Source organism: Lepidochelys kempii, chromosome 3 (genome assembly GCF_965140285.1).
Source record: "Lepidochelys kempii isolate rLepKem1 chromosome 3, rLepKem1.hap1, whole genome shotgun sequence".
In the NCBI taxonomy this organism is placed as follows: domain Eukaryota; kingdom Metazoa; phylum Chordata; order Testudines; family Cheloniidae; genus Lepidochelys; species Lepidochelys kempii.
In genome coordinates this window covers 205,409,301-205,425,161 of record NC_136382.1, presented here as the reverse complement: position 1 = coordinate 205,425,161, position 15,861 = coordinate 205,409,301, and the positions used below count along the sequence as shown (strand labels likewise).

At 42.9% G+C, this 15,861-nt stretch overlaps 2 protein-coding genes across 3 annotated transcripts in view; both read right to left on the bottom strand.

Moving 5' to 3' along the window:
* KAT14 (lysine acetyltransferase 14) overlaps window positions 1–6,088 on the bottom strand; it is a 22,578-nt gene extending 16,490 nt beyond the window's left edge. The window contains exons 1-4 of one of the 2 annotated variants that reach the window (XM_073339733.1): window positions 6,001–6,088; window positions 5,489–5,750; window positions 3,657–3,775; window positions 1,030–1,151 (exon numbers count right to left, since the gene is read on the bottom strand). In XM_073339733.1, the coding sequence (XP_073195834.1) occupies window positions 1,030–1,151; window positions 3,657–3,775; window positions 5,489–5,744 (497 nt within the window). In that variant the 5' untranslated portion in view covers window positions 5,745–5,750; window positions 6,001–6,088. Of the gene's footprint in view, window positions 1–1,029; window positions 1,152–3,656; window positions 3,776–5,488; window positions 5,751–6,000 lie in introns of those variants that run through there. The other variant, XM_073339734.2, reaches the window with a different exon arrangement.
* On the bottom strand, window positions 6,069–15,861 carry PET117 (PET117 cytochrome c oxidase chaperone). Its single transcript, XM_073339735.2, has 2 exons — window positions 15,638–15,861; window positions 6,069–6,218 (listed from the first exon to the last, which is right to left on the bottom strand). The coding sequence occupies exons 1-2, from the start codon at window positions 15,791–15,793 to the stop codon at window positions 6,069–6,071; spliced, it is 306 nt and encodes a 101-aa protein (XP_073195836.1). The 5' UTR covers window positions 15,794–15,861.

The window sequence follows — 15,861 nt, the reverse complement described above, 5'->3', positions numbered from 1 at the left end:
GCTGCTGAAGGAAAATCTTATATTGACTCTCTCCTTATCACACGCATCCAAAGGTCACACATGGTATAAGCAAACTTTGGTGTACATCCCTGAAATTTTTAGGCTATCCCAGAATGGTTAAAAATGTAAAGTAAGCCACTTTTTTTAACCCCCCGAATTTATAGCTAAAACATATACTTAGGGCCCTACCAAATTCATAGTCCATTTTGGTCAATTTCACAGTCAAAAGATTTTAAAAATCATAAATTTCATGATTTCAGCAATTTAAATATGAAATTTCACGGTGTTGTAATTGTAGGGGTCCTAATCCAAAAACTGAGTTGGGGGAAGGGGGTTGCAAGGTTATTTGGCGGGGGGGGCGGAGAGGATCGCAGTACTGCTACCCTTACGTCTGCGCTGCTGCTGGCGACACTGCCTTCAGAGCTGGGCAGCTGGAGAGAGGAAGCTGCTGACCAGGAATTTGGTAGGGCCTTACATATACTGTGAAAAACACCACAGTGTCACAATATTTTGTAGTGACTAGCAAACAAGAGATTTCATTAAGAAAAGATCCAAAATAAGATGAAATAGGAAAAATTAGTTTCTTTCTCTGTGGGTTCTGATCCCACATCTATTTTATGTCAGTGTCATTCTATTCATTTTGATGGCATCCTCCCTTATTTACACCTGCGTAAATGAAATTAGAATCAGGCCCTATGTGTTCAGCAATTAAGTGAGATTTTAGGGTTATGATTTTGGAGGGTTACGCTGAACGGAAGCTGGGAAATTCCCACAAAAGTACAAAGCTCTGTGTCCAGTTCTGTACAACACTAACTCTCTTTCACTATGTAACAGGTTTATTCCTGAGAAATCGCTTTGTACCCCTGTTTGAGCTCTGCAGATCAAACCCTCCACTTTCTTCCTTCTTGTCCGCCCTGAATTGAATAGAGAGAGAAATCTCTGAATAGTCTGGAATTCCTGTTTCCTGAGTAACACAATTTCTTCCCTCTGTGATCTCCATTCCAAGTTTCAGGGAAATATTGGCTTTACCTGTTCCCTAATAGGAAAGTCCAGTGTTTCTCAATAAAAGCACAAATATCTTCTTTCCATCTGAAGTATCCTTGACGGCCAGTTCCTTCCAGAGACAGGTTGTACATCGCCAGCATGACAACCTGGAACACAAAAGGGAATGGATTCAAATAGTCCATTAACATTTTGTCTGGCGGGGAAACACCCCCTCCACTCTTTGCTGATTTGACCTATTTATGTAAAGCTTCCAATTGATTCACAACCACACAGCCAATCTATGTAATCCATGATCTTGTTAATTGTACTTATCCTTTCTTCCTTCCTATTGTTTGTCACACTCACCTGCTTTATTCACCCAGGGACTCTCTCATGCCAGGGGAATCCTCAGCTATCTGGTGATGCTGCTTTATAGCCCCTTTGCACAGCTTGAGTGGCATAAAAGAGCTATATCAGGGGGTGAGGATCCAGACTGGGGACAAGACGTCTTTTCTCTCCAGAAAGGATGGGTACCAAATGCCCCAGTTTGCTAATCTTATAGAAATGTGTGCACAAGGACAGACTCTTCAGGTGTTTTTATTTGCTTAATGTCTTCTTTCCACTTAGAATCCAGTAAAAGCAGAGCAATCTATAAAAATACATTGCATCCCATGGATCACTCTGCTTTTGCTTTGTCTTTATTGAACACAGTCCTTTTAGAGCACATTTACATACATCACAAACAAACACAATTGACTCACTAAGAGCCTAAATTAAAGCACAGTTTTGGAAATCTGTCTGTTTGTGAATAAATCTAAGAGGACAAACTATCAATTACACTGAACCACTTCAGCCTGGAATACAAATATTAATGGTGCAGATGAGTTTGGAGCTCCTGCTGTCAACCACTCAACTCCCGTGGAGGCTGTCTCCTATAGAGACTTATTCTCTTCTTTCTTAGGGCTCTGGAACCTACTTTGGCAGGAGATGGTCTCCTAACCAAGTACTACTAATGCTAACGGGAGAATACATACAGTCTTTAGGTTTTTTCCCAAAATCCTTTCCATGTTTGTTAACTGCTGCTCTAGAACTTTACACACTGAACCAGGGTCACTGCAGAAACAGCTAGGTGGGAGTGTGTCCCACCAATGACAAAACACAGGTCAGAATTTTAAAAACGCTGCTCCTTTCAACAGGTGAAATTAGATGGTCACAATAGTCCCTTCTCACCTTAAGCTCAAGGAATCCAAGGAATCTCACCTTAAGATCAAGGAATCTGGGTTTTTTCATATGCGAGCTAAGGTGATTCTGCCACTTCCCAATACCAGACTTGGCTATCCTGGAGGCATTGCTTCTTGTCTAAACTGCCTCTGAGAAGGTGCATTTTCTTTGTTTTCTCTTGTCTTTCTTCCTTGTTACCTCTGACTTTTTCTCTCTCCCCTTTGTCACTCTCCTTCTGCTATTCTAGAAACCGATGTAGTCTAATGCTAGTAGCATTTATTGGACCAGAATCTCCAGACTGGCCAAGCTGAGCTCAGTGCACGATTAGAGCAGGAGAGGTGAGGGGGGGCACCTGTGCATCCCAAGATCCTATGATTTCCTGGCACCAGCCCAAATCCCTGACATAAATTCAGCTGTCAGGCTGGTCTATCTTCCACCTGCTGCCAATGATCCCTAGAGGCTTTTCTGGATCCAGGGATTGCTGATGATCACGGGGGTCTCAAGATGCCCTGACTGTAGCCCCTTTCACCAGGCCATACACCCATGCTGGTTGCTAGAAGAGGGTGACATAGAAGTTACTACAGAAGCTCTAAGCCACCCGAAGGAGGACAAATCTTCAAGTGGCTGGATCTGCCAGCTATGAGTCTGCTTAGTGCCAGCTGGAGTAGCACAAAGCAGCTCTCGTACTCTGGGGCATCGAGTATTATTCCTAACTTCATTTAGAAGATGTGCACACACAAAACGCTGGGCCCATGAGCAGCAGCAACGGACAGTGAAGTGGACATTTCTAATGATCCATGCTGAGACAAAGCATCGCTACTGCTCAGAGGGCACAAACATATGCCTCAGCACCACAGCACTGTACATATTGGCTGGGATCCTGTATCTGAAATAAAGAACGCTGAACTGCAGCAGTCGCCACGGCTGGATCAGATTCACCATTCTGTGATGCAAACATGGATTTGGGCCAGCATGTCTAAGTTGGCTAAATCCTTCTCTTCCGTTTCCCTAATGGAAAGGTAAGACAAACATTCTAACTGTTATACTCAGATGATGTACCTCAGTCAGACTCAGTCCTATTCCAGCTGAGTGTTTTGCTGTATTACTTTTCCAACAATGCCCATATGCCAAAAAATTGTTAAATGCACAGCAGCTAAATCACATTCTCTTTTCTTTTCTAAAATTGTGTTCAGTTGTATTGAGCAATGCACAATATTGATGAAAAATGGGGAACTTGGCTTTTTTACAACACATTAAGACAATCTTTTCAATTTACTCACAGAAGTCCCACTTTCTGATAAGCAGGTACATAGCAATCCACAAAAAACTCACAGGTAAATTTCTTCACCACCTGTGACTAACTCCGAACTTCTAGGTGTTATGCACATTGTACACACAGCAACTTTTGAAGGTCTTGTTGGTTTTATGCCTGAGTGAATGCTTTTACTTACTTGCTGCCAGGTTAGTCTCAGCCGTTCAAACATCTCCTTTCCATCTTCTGAGCAATCAGAGCAAGTAAACCTGAAAAAGTTATCTCCCTTGAGGTAGCTGAGTTGTTCTCTCAGCTGACCTAAAACAAACAAGCAAAAGGGATATGCCTCAGTCCTTTTATAGGAAAAATGGAGCAAAGTAAATTTGGATTCAGAACAGTGTTTATCCGCTGAGCAAGAGATCAGCAACCCTGATAATTCCATAACAGAAGTATAGAAACTCAGTGTGATGCTTAATTTACAGATACAGAAGTCAACAAGGGATCAACAGCAAAAAAACCACACATTAAAGAGGGGCTTTCCTACCTAATACTTGAATACACGTAAAAAGGCAAAGATTTTAATACATGCAATGTTATTGGAGACGAGTCAGTCCCAGGATATTAGAGACACAAAGTGTGGGAGATATTATCTTTTATTGGACCAACTTCTGTTGATGAGAAAGACAAGCTTTTGAGCCACACAGAGCTCTTCTCAGGTCTGGGAAAGGTACTGACACACTCAGTACCTTTCTCCGACTGTAATTGAAACACTAACTGAAAGAGATTAGAAAAAATATATTTCCATTTTTTTCAGCTTGTTTACATTGCGCATTTGACAGCACTTTGTGTCTAGTCACTTTCACTAATCATTCTAGTGATCAATTTCCCTTGTTTGGGTCTTTCAAACAGCAACAGAAGACAGAAAAAAAAAGTATACATAAAAAACTGATTGTCAAACCACAATAACTGGCAAAAGGACGCAGGATCAGATGTAGTACCTAAACAGACTAGATTTCACGTTGACTGTGTCCCTTTAACTTCTTCCTACTGAACACCTTTCAGAGTAACAGCCGTGTTAGTCTGTATTCGCAAAAAGAAAATGAGTACTTGTGGCACCTTAGAGACTAACCAATTTATTTGAGCATAAGCTTTCGTAGATCTTCTACACTTTCCACAGTATGCATCCGATGAAGTGAGCTGTAGCTCACGAAAGCTTATGCTCAAATAAATTGGTTAGTCTGTAAGGTGCCACAAGTACTCCTTTTCTTTCTACTGAACACCAAATGTGAAATTCTGGCTCTAGTAAAGTCAATGGCAAAATTCCCAATGACTTCACTGGAGAAAGGATTTCACGCTACAGCTTTTGGCAAACTGGGCAGTTGAACTAACTGACAGGTGTGCAGCAAGCCAGAAGAATTCAGTACTTCCTGCCACAAAATGAACAGTGTTCAGGTAGATCTTGATTTTGGAAAGGAAAAACTGCTGTACTAGAATATGAAGAAAGCTAAAAGAGTTTATATAATGTTAAATGGAGATATTGGAAAGATCATTTTAGCTATTTAGCACAAAATACCTTCTTCCCAGGACTGCTGCTACTGGTTTTATATTGTTCTGTGAATACTAATTTAAGTTCAGGAGACCACGGAACCATTCCTATATACAGAAGGCTGAAATTTATTCATACATCCCGCTGAAATGACAAACCAATCAGGAAAATAATAGTTACCTCTTATGTAGCACTTTTCATTGGTAGACCTTTACAAAGGAATTGTCAATATCCCTGTTTTACAGATGGGGAAACTGAGGCACAGAGAGGGGAACTGACTTGCCCAAGGTCACACAGTAGGCCAGTGGCAGAGCTGGAAATATAACCCAGATCTCCTGAGCCACAGACCAGTTCTCTATCCACTAGGCATCCCTGCCTCCCATACATTCAGGAAAAGAACATGCATTATTTTCTGGGAGGAAAAGAACCAGTAAACCCAGAAAAGGAAAGTGACAAAGATAACAGAGGAAAATCTTGACCCTTACTTGCTGGTATCCACTTCTGACACTTCTCACAGTAATAGGACATCTCCTCCATCCAGGATGCATCCCCCTCATCACTGTTCAAGGAGTCTCCACTCTGATCATGGGATAAATCCACTGAAGCCTGATCCTCAGATTCAACAATCAGGAGAGTCTCCCCTTCCACCTCACCCTCCTCCAGCCCTTCTGAAGTTGATGTCCTTGTAGCTTCGTCATCATGACGACTCATCAGCCCACTCATGTGAACGTTATTATCCATCCCTTCCTGGCAAGTAGAGGAAGATTTTTTTTACATTACATGGGGCTCTCCCTCCCAGCATTTAAAATACTATCCATATAAGGTGAGCCAGCCAGGTATGAAGCCTCCTACACAATAGTTCTGCACAAGTGAAAATACAGAAGCTAGAGAAAAAACTTTGTGTTTGCACTTCTTAATGTATATAATTTCCTGGACTTGATTAAAATGTATCTAAAAGAGATGGACTTTCAGAAATGACTTCTGTTTACTCAAACACCTGGGAATAGTCAAATACAAATCCTTGCTGTGTTCCTCAGTCCAAACTCTAATACTTCAGTTCTAGGTCTAGGATTGTGGGGACCCCTTTTCCATTAATATCTTGTCTCTTTCTGCTTCAAGTTGCTTGGTCAGAGTAATCTGTTCTTGTAAAAGACGAATGTTTTCCAGTTTACGGCTTTGTCTCTCAAGGTCTCTGATTACTCCTTCGTGCAGCCTCTGAAAATACAAGAGACGGTTCATTATAGTGTGTCCTGGGTTGCATAGGACTAATGCCCATTTGCATTCCAACCTCTGTCACCCTCTGCCAAGCGTATAACTGTTACAAACCTTTAATTCTCTGTTAGCAACCTGAGCTACTTTTGGAGTCTACAATTACAAGAGCTGAGATCTGATGTGTGGATGTTGATAAACTACTGGTTGTATGCCAGGAATACTGTATTTGTTGGCTTAGCTGTATGATCTTAATATAATGATAAAGCGTTGGACAACTGTAAATATTGTATATTGATAAGCTCCACAAAATTATGGAGAGACAGCAATCTCTCCATAGAAGATTGACTTCTCCCCCATCCTTACCAGAACTCAACTAATCTGCCCCAAATTTCTCAACCTGTGTTCCTCTGCTTGAGAAGAATTTCTAAGGTGACCTGAAAAGAATGTTAAGAAGAACTTTTCTGCTTCTTTATTATGTATAAAAGCTGGCTGAAAAAGTTTATTTCAGCTTGTTTTTTTTTAACTTAAAAATATCTGGTATGTAAAGTCTTCCCTGGTTTTGCTGGAGATCCACTGGAGGTCCCACAGCACGTTTATTGTGGGCTCTTGAAAAGGTAGGACGTATTTGAAGAATCACATATTTTCTTCAAAATGTTCATTAAAGTTAAATAGACATTGGTATACACAACATGGAGGCTACATTTTTTTTAATGAAAATTTAATAGGATTACTATAACTGAAAGAAAAACAGTTTTTCCACTTTTTTATTTTGTGCACTTGACAGCATTTTGGTCCTAATCCCAGGGACAGACCTCTGCACCCATGCAGAGCCTGCAAATTTCAGTGGGGATTCCAATGCACACATAGGGGTCCACCCACACAGAGCTCACAGTATTTTGTATATAGTTAATTTAACTGTTTCCCCTGTATAGTAAGTCAGACCTTGATCCTGAAACTGGATCTCTGCAAGTGGATCCAACTGCTGAATCTGGGCCTTTGCCAATTTCCTTTTTTGTTTATGTGGGTATTTTGCGTAACAATAGGGGAAAGAAAGGCATACTGAAAACAAGAAAATACATCTGCAAAATCATAAAAGTTGGCAAAGGAACTATGTGGCAGGAGTAGTACCTGAAACTGTTTATAACTCCTAGTAGATTTCAAGCTGATGGTGGCACATTTAACAGAAGATATTAAAATATGATATTTGATTAGGAAAACACATGAAATGGTTGCATTGAAGCCAATACTGTAACAAACACAGGGTTCTGACCACATGGATCCAACTTCAGGATCAGGGCCATATTTTTTTACTACCTATGTATGATCTTGATCCTTGAAAGGCTTATATGCCCACCTAATTTACTAATTGATATATGTAAAGTTAAGCTTTGCATCATGGATGAGGGTTTTTTTTAACAATGAACAAAATCATCCAAAGCACAGGACTTAGTAGTGATGGGGGACTTCAACTACTCAGACATCTGTTGGGAAAATAACACAGCAGGGCACAGATTATCCAACAGGTTCTTAGAATGTTTTGGAGACAATTTTTTATTTAAAAAGGTGGAGAAAGCTACAAGAGGAGAAGCTGTTCTAGATTTGATTTTGACAAATAGGGAAGAACTGGTTGAGAATTTGAAAGTGGAAGGCAACTTGGGTGAAAGTGATCATGAAATGATAGAGTTCATGACTCTAAGGAATGGTAGGAGGAAGAACAGCACAATAAAGACAATGGATTTCAAGAAGGCAGACTTTAGTAAACTCAGGGAATTGGTAGGTAAAATCCTATGGGATGCAAGTCTAAGGGGAAAAACAATTGAAGACAGTTGGCAGTTTTTCAAAGAGACATTATTAAGGGTACAGGAGCAAATGATCCCACTGTACAGGAAAGATAGGAAGTATGGCAAGAGACCACCCTAGCTTAACCAGGAGATCTTCAATGATCTAAAAGTCAAAAAAGAGTCCTATAAAAAGTGGAAACTCGGTCAAACTACAAAGGATGAATATAAACAAATAACACAAGTATGTAGGGACGAAATTAGAAAAGCCAAGGCACAAACTGAGATCAAATTAGCTAGGGACATAAAAACAAGAAAACATTCTACAAATACATTAGAAGCAAGAGGAAGACCAAGGACAGAGTAGGCCTCTTACTCAATGAAGGGGGAAAGACAATAACAGAAAATGGCAGAACGTGCTTAATGACTTCTTTGTTTCGGTTTTCGCCAAGAAGGTTGGTGGAGATGGGACGTCTAAAATAGTGAATGCCAGTGAAAATGAGGTAGGGTCAGAGTCTAAAATAGGTAAAGAACAAGTCAAAAATTACTTAGGCAAGTTAGATGTCTTCAAATCACCAGGGTCTGATGAAATGCATCCTAGAATACTCAAAGAGCTGACTGAAGAGATATCTGAGCCATTAGTGATTATCTTTGAGAAGTCATGGAAGACTGGAGAGATTCCATAAGATTGGAAAAGAGCTAATAGAGTGCCCATCTATAAAAAGGGAAATAAGGTCAACCCAGGGAATTATAGACCAGTCATCTTAACTTCTGTACCCAGAAAGATAATGGAGCAAATAATTAAGCAATCAATTTGCAAACACCTAGAAGATAATAAGGTGATAAATAACAATCAGCATGGATTTGTCAAGAACAAATCATGTCAAACCAACCTGATAGCTTTCTTTGACAGGGTAACAAGCCTTGTGGATGGGAGGAAGCAGTAGAAACAGTACATCTTTAATAATGCTTTTGATACCAACTCGCATGACCTTCTCATAAACAAACTAGGCAAATACAACCTAGATGGAGCTACTATAAGGTGGGTACATAACTGGTTGGAAAAACGTTCCCAGAGAGTAGTTATCAGTGGTTCACAGTCATGCTGGAAGGGCATAAGGAGTGGGGTCCCGCAGGGATCAGTTCTGGGTCTGGTTGTGTTCAATATCTTCATCAATTATTTAGATAATGGCAAAGAGAGTACATTTATAAAGTTTGCGGACGATACGAAGCTGGGAGGGGTTGTAAGTGCTTTGGAAGATAGGATTAAAATTCAAAATGATCTGGACCAACTGGAGAAATGGTCTGAAGTAAATAGGATGAAATTCAATAAGGACAAATGCAAAGTACTCCATTTAGGAAGGAACAATCAGTTGCACACATACAAAATGGGAAATGGCTACCTAGGAAGGAGTACTGCGGAAAGGGATCTGGGGGTCATAGTGGATCACAAGCTAAATATGAATCAACAGTGTAACACTGTTGCAAAAAAAGCAAACATCATTCTGGGATGTATGAGCAGGAGTATTGTAAGCAAGACACAAGAAATAATTATTCTGCTCTACTCCATGCTGATTAGGCCTCAACTGGAGTATTGTGTCCAGTTCTGGATGCCACATTTCAGGAAAGATGTGGACAAACTGGAGAAAGTCCAGAGAAGAGCAACAAAAATGACTGAAGGTCTAGAAAACATCACCTATGAGGAAAGATTGAAAAAACTGGGTTTGTTTAGTCTGGAGAAGAGAAGACTGAAGGGACATAACAGTTTTCAAGTACATAAAAGGTTGTTACAAGGAGGAGGAAGAAAAATTGTTTTTCTTAACCTCTGAGGATAGGACAAGAAGCAATGGGCTTAAATTGCAGCAAGGGCGGTGTATGTTGGATATTAGGAAAATCTTCCTGTCAGAGTGGTTAAGCACTGGAATAAATTGCCTAGGGAGGTGGTGGAATCTCCATCATTTGTGATTTTTAAGAGCAGGTTGCACAAACACCTGTCAGGGATGGTCTAGATCATATTTAGTCCTGCCTTGAGTGCAGGGGACTGGACTAGATGACCTCTCGAGGTCCCTTCCAGTGCTATGATTCTATGATCATCAGGACACAAATGTATTCACAGGCACCACAGCTGACTGGCTGAATGCTGCAAAAATAATTTATGAATAAATTAATAGCCAAATGACAAAAAAGATGAATACTTTATTTGATTAATATCGTCTGATACGAGGTTGGGCTGGCTGAATAGAGCTAAAAATGCATTGGCAAATCATTTATTTGAAAAAATTGACCCAAAAATGATCAAATAAACTACCTGTGAATATTGTGACCAATTCTAACAGAAAGAGGCTTTATTTCTCACTCAGAATCCAAGTACACATTTCAAGGGAAATAATTTGTTCCATCAAAATCATCAAGAAAAAATATTTTGTGCAAGAAATATTTTAATCTTATTTTCAAAAATATGGAGTCAAAGACAAAAAGTATTTCACCCAAAAATATCAATCTCTCTGGAAATGAATTTGATGGCAGAGGTTCTTTCCCATCAGTTTCAGTCAATTTAATTCAGGTTATAAAATTACTACTATCCTGACAGACTAGTTAGGTAGTATTAGTTAATGAAAATACAGAAAAGAGGTAGAGATTTTGATCAATGCAGGCATCAAGCATGTCTCTTTATCCAATAAAATACAGCAATCTTGTAACCTACCAGGATGTGTTTTCATTCACTTTAGTGCTACACAGCTACAGGTATATACAGGTTTTGCAAAAAACCTTTATATTTTGTCCCAAATGACAGAGAGCTACCATCCATCAGTAGCACAATCAGAATACATACAAACTGACTTGGGTCTGGTCTATACACAGAAGTTGCACCAGTTTATTTTTTACATCAATTTAGTTAAACCTGTGCAAGTTTAAATTCAGTTGGCTTATCTCGAATTAGTTCATTAAGGCCAAAAATTTCTTAAATTAAATCAACATAAAGCAGACAGGAACTGATTTAAGTGTCCACATTCGGGGGTCTGCCTTGGGTTTAACTAAATTAATTTTTAAAACAATTTAGATAAACTGGTGCACTTTTGAGCATAAACAAAGCATTAGTAAATGCTGATTATCAGGCCCTGGATTAGACAGGCCATTTTTGCTTATACAGGGCAGGAGAGCCGGGGGAAGAGTACACAGATGTACAAGGTTTCAGCCATGTCTACACTATGGACACTACAACAGCACAGTTACAGTGTTGTAACAGTGCTGCTGTAGCATCATAGCGTAGATGCTTTCTACAGCGACAGGAGGTGTTTTTCCATTGCTGCAGGACACCACCTCCCCAAACAACAGGAGCTAGGTCGACGGAAGCATTCTTCAGACCATGGAGTACCAGAGCTATGCTGATCTAACTTTTAAGTACAGACCAGGCCTTAGTTATAGCTAAGAAACTAGGGAATCTGTTTCAGAGTAACAGCCGTGTTAGTCTGTATTCGCAAAAAGAAAAGGAGTACTTGTGGCACCTTAGAGACTAACCAATTTATTAGAGCATAAGCTTTCGTGAGCTACAGCTCGCATCTGAGGAAGTGAGCTGTAGCTCACGAAAGCTTATGCTCTAATAAATTGGTTAGTCTCTAAGGTGCCACAAGTACTCCTTTTCTTTTTAGGGAATCTGTGTGAACCTTTGAAGGCTGTATCCATCCACACCTCCATCCCACTCCACACCATCTTTTTCATTTCATGTCTCTGCTTTCCCCCATAGCCCTAACCAGGGACTCTGCTCTCCTTGTAATCTTTAGGTCCCCATAAAGCCTGTGGTCATCAGTCCCTGCATCTGGGGTAACTAGAAATGTAATGGAGAATCTCACCTTTCATTTAAGAATGATAAGTTTTTGGCCCTACTGCTTGTCAACAGAGCCTTGAAAATGTGAACCAATTTAAGTTGATCACTAGGGTTGAAAGGATCAAGCAGCTGGAACCCACTTCTGCATCAGGGCTCTGGGGAATGCTAAATATTGCCCAGTGCACACAATCATTTCATGTAAAATTCAGTTAAGTTTGGGGTATATCCCAAAGAATCATCTCACTAACCCTCCCTAAAATTTCTAGGCCAGCTGTGTGTGCCTAAAGTAGTGTGATCATGATGGAGGAGGAACAGATTACAATTTGGGTGGAAAGGGATGGGGACATAACATTGTTTCACAGGCCACCCAACAAAATGCTAATGCTGACTGTGCCCCACGAGACAGATTTTCCCAGCTAACCAACAAGCTCCTCTGTACCCTCCACCTTTAGAGGGTTTCACTCAGTCCATCGGATCTGGCAATACAGTACATCTGCTAGGCAGCTGGACAACTGTTTCAATTATTCATCCTCTGGGATTTCCAGTCAGAAGTACAGTGGCAATCTTGAACGTGCCTGACCAAAGACACTCAATACTATTCTGTGAATGGAGCCGAAGTTGAAGGTAGTAGCAGAAACACTTCTGAACCTACAGGAATCTTCATAGTTCTAAGGGATGGGACTAGGGAGAGAAGCCTTATGGTCAACAGAGAAAGTCTAAAGGAGGAATTGTGGCCTGGGGCTATGGAAACTATAGAAAGGGAGGGGGCATTGGAAATGATACAGAGAAAGATGGGGACAGGACTGTTTGGAGTCAGGCTAAGTCCCCATACTTTTTGTAATCTTAAAAAATATATGAGCCATCTTGAGGGACTGACCACATGAATTTATCCACTACACAGTTCCCCTTTTACATACACATACATGTGCAAATTACATTAGAAGAACACTAAGTTTGCATAGTTAAGCACTCAAGAGAGAGGAAATGCCAGATGTACCACCTTAATTCAGCCCCTTGCGTGGATGCAATATGATACAGCCTTTAATTACATGATCACATGCTATTTTTCCTCACAGCATCCCTGTGCACAGAATGGATAGTGCTGACTTAATGAACACCTTTTCTCCCCATGTGTGACTCCTGTCCCAGTCCTGTCTCCCCCATCCAGTCCCAGTCTAATGCCCTACCCAGTCCATCTTCCCTTCTGGGTTTCCCATTCAAGTCCTAGTTTCATCCCAATCCCAGTTTCTTTGCACAGCCACCAGGTTCCTTGTCTCAATCCAATTCCCTCAACAACCCCATTCCTGGTCAGGCTCTTGTACCTTCTGCATACAAGTCAGGCAACTTCCTCCTCCACACTGTTTGGTGATGAAGCAGTGTGAGGAATGAGAGCACAAGACAGTCGCCCTGTTCTCAGTTCTGGTGCCCGACCCCACCCCAGCACAAAGCAGTAGGGAGCAGCAATTGCAGCGAAAGTTCTGCTCAGCTTCTAATCTACAGCCCCAGGATGGAGCATACTCAACGCAGACTGAATCTTCAATTAAATTAGCTACTAAACGCCACCAACTCTCTACTGAGCATGTGCGAAATGAAATATTTCAAAGGCTTATAATTTGGCCAGTTTTTCACAGAACAGAAGAAAGGCACATCCATGATACAAAGGCCAAAGGCCAACTCTTTGCTCCAAAGCAAGGAGGTGCTTGTACTTCTCAACAAACTGTTTGAAAGAATTATTTTAACATGGACAAAACAGTGCATTTTCCCAATTGTTGTCCTTGAAAATGGCTGAATGATTTTAGCTCAAAAAAAAACCAAAAACCAAAACAAAACAAAAACCACCAGACCAAGACATACAACCAGCACTGAAAATTTCAGTCTGAACAATTACAGTTTGGCAAAGTGATAAGGAACTGAAAACGGGATCCTATAATGGGAACTGTTGGACAACCCTAACTATAGGTGGTGCTCCCAGTCCCACCTACAAGAAAGTATTTAATTCAGAATTAGAACACTTTTAGTCAGGTTCTTCCATACAAGGACTCGGCATCTTCTCAAGTGACATTTCATAGCTTGTAGGAAACTACCTTCAGGGTTGGGGTTCACCAGCAGCTTTCAGATATGCATGTACAAGGCAAAAATCTTCTCAAGTTTAAAGCCCATGCAAAATCTTTGTCAGCTATGAGATTGGATTGCTAGACTGCATATCCATCAGTGCAAACCGTGAAATGCAAAGGAACAAGCAGTTAAGGCAGTCAATGCCCCATCAACTCCTTTCCTCAACCACCTCCCATAACTTCACCCAGATCAGCAACCAACGTGCACCCTTAAACAAGACAGAAGTCTACCCCCATATCGATTTAATACCCAAGTGCCTATCTACAGCCCTTCTAGGAGATGAGATTGAGAATGTGATAGGTGCTTGGAAAATTTACTGGACATATACTAACCAAACAGTCAAACTTACTAGCCTAATTTTGATATGAACTAAAAGAGGAGGGCCATGACAGAAGAAGGGCTGGGCACAGAAGGGGGTGGATGCAGTTAAGGGGAAGCCACAGGAATGGGCAGGACTCCAGAAGGGAAGAGGCAGGGGGAACAGGCAAGACTGGGAGAAAGGGTATTATTTGGATATGTGACAGATAGGTCTAGGCCTGCCCAAAACCAAAGGCCCTCACGGCGAGGAACTGCTAAGCCCAGGCCACAAGTGAGTAAATAGGGCAACAAATGAAAAAACAGGAACGGAAGTGAGGTCAAAGTTTGAAACTCAAGAAACCAGAATGGGACCCCAAGCAGAGAACCCTGGACAGCACCCATTGCATTTCAAAGGCATCTAAGGACTCAGTGGACACTGCCCAGAAGAACTCTGCAAATGGACGTGATCAAACAAGGGAACAGAAATAGGTCCCTCAAAAACAGAGCACCCCACTTTTCAGCTTCCAATGGCCATCTTGGCCCTTCCAGGAGGAGGCGGACGAGGAGGTCCCACATACAGACTCTCTCAGCATAGCTCAGAGGAGGGGAAATGCGTGAGTCACGAGTGGGTTCAGACGCTCTCGGCACAGCTGGGAGGAAGGAGATGCCATGGAACACGAGCGCGTACAGACGCTCTTCTCAGCACGCCTCGAAGGAAGGGGATGGCGTGGAGCATGATCAGGTACAGACACTCTCGGCGCGCCGTGGAGGGAGGGGATGCCACAGAGCATGAGCGCACTAGCGAGGAGAGTCGGAGACCGCTACCCGGGGCCCCGCGAGAGTCGAACTTGTGAGCCCAGCATTCTGGGCACCCTATGGAAACAGCCCAGCTGGACACGTGCGGGGGGGGGGGGGAGAGGCTTGCGGGGCAGGCACTCAATGACACCTTTGGAGGGCACTGGGCAGAAGAGCGGCGCGCTGGGTGGAGCTTGGACTATGAGGGGGCAGGACTCAGTGATGGACGGGACAGGAGGGGGGTCACTCTACTGGAGGCTCAGGGCCAGAACCTTGCGTGGGCGGGGCCAAATGTAAGGGGCGTGGCTATGAGCGAGGCGCAGTGCTCTGAGTGATGGGGCAGGACAGGAGGAGGGGGGAGTCGCTCTCACTGAGGGGCGTGGCCAGAACCTCGTGGGGGGTGGGGCTGAGTGAGGGCGGGCCGCGCGGGCGGGGCGGGGCCGGACGCGAAGGGGCGGGGCTCTGAGTGAGGGACGGGGTCGAAGGCCGGGGGCGGGGCTGCGGAGGAGCAGGTGACGGGCGGCCGCTAGCGCCTACATAGGGCGGGGCGGCCCCTCTCCCCCCAGTCCCCGGCCCCTCAGCCAGGGCGGCGGCAGGTGACGCTCACTCACCTCCTTGACGCGCCTCTGCTGGATGTGCACGGCGGCCACCGTCCCGGCCGAGAGCAGCACGGAGATGCCCAGCGCCACCTTGGAGGCCGTCGACATCCCCTCCCCCTCCGCGGCCGTTGCGGAGCGCGAGCCGCACAGCTCGAGCGGCCGGGGCATGCGCGTGCGGGCCAGCCCGCGGCTGCCGGGGGGCGGGACTCTCTGCGCGGGCCGCGCGCGCGCTCGCT

What these genes read in the sequence shown, in the direction of transcription:
- PET117 (XM_073339735.2), bottom strand. Translation starts at nt 15,793, where the DNA reads ATGCCCCGGCCGCTCGAGCTGTGCGGCTCGCGCTCCGCAACGGCCGCG. An exon ending in AGCAGAGGCGCGTCAAGGAG is followed by an intron (nt 6,219 to 15,637) that starts GTGAGTGAGCGT and finishes TTGTATTTTCAG; the next exon opens with AGGCTGCACGAAGGAGTAAT.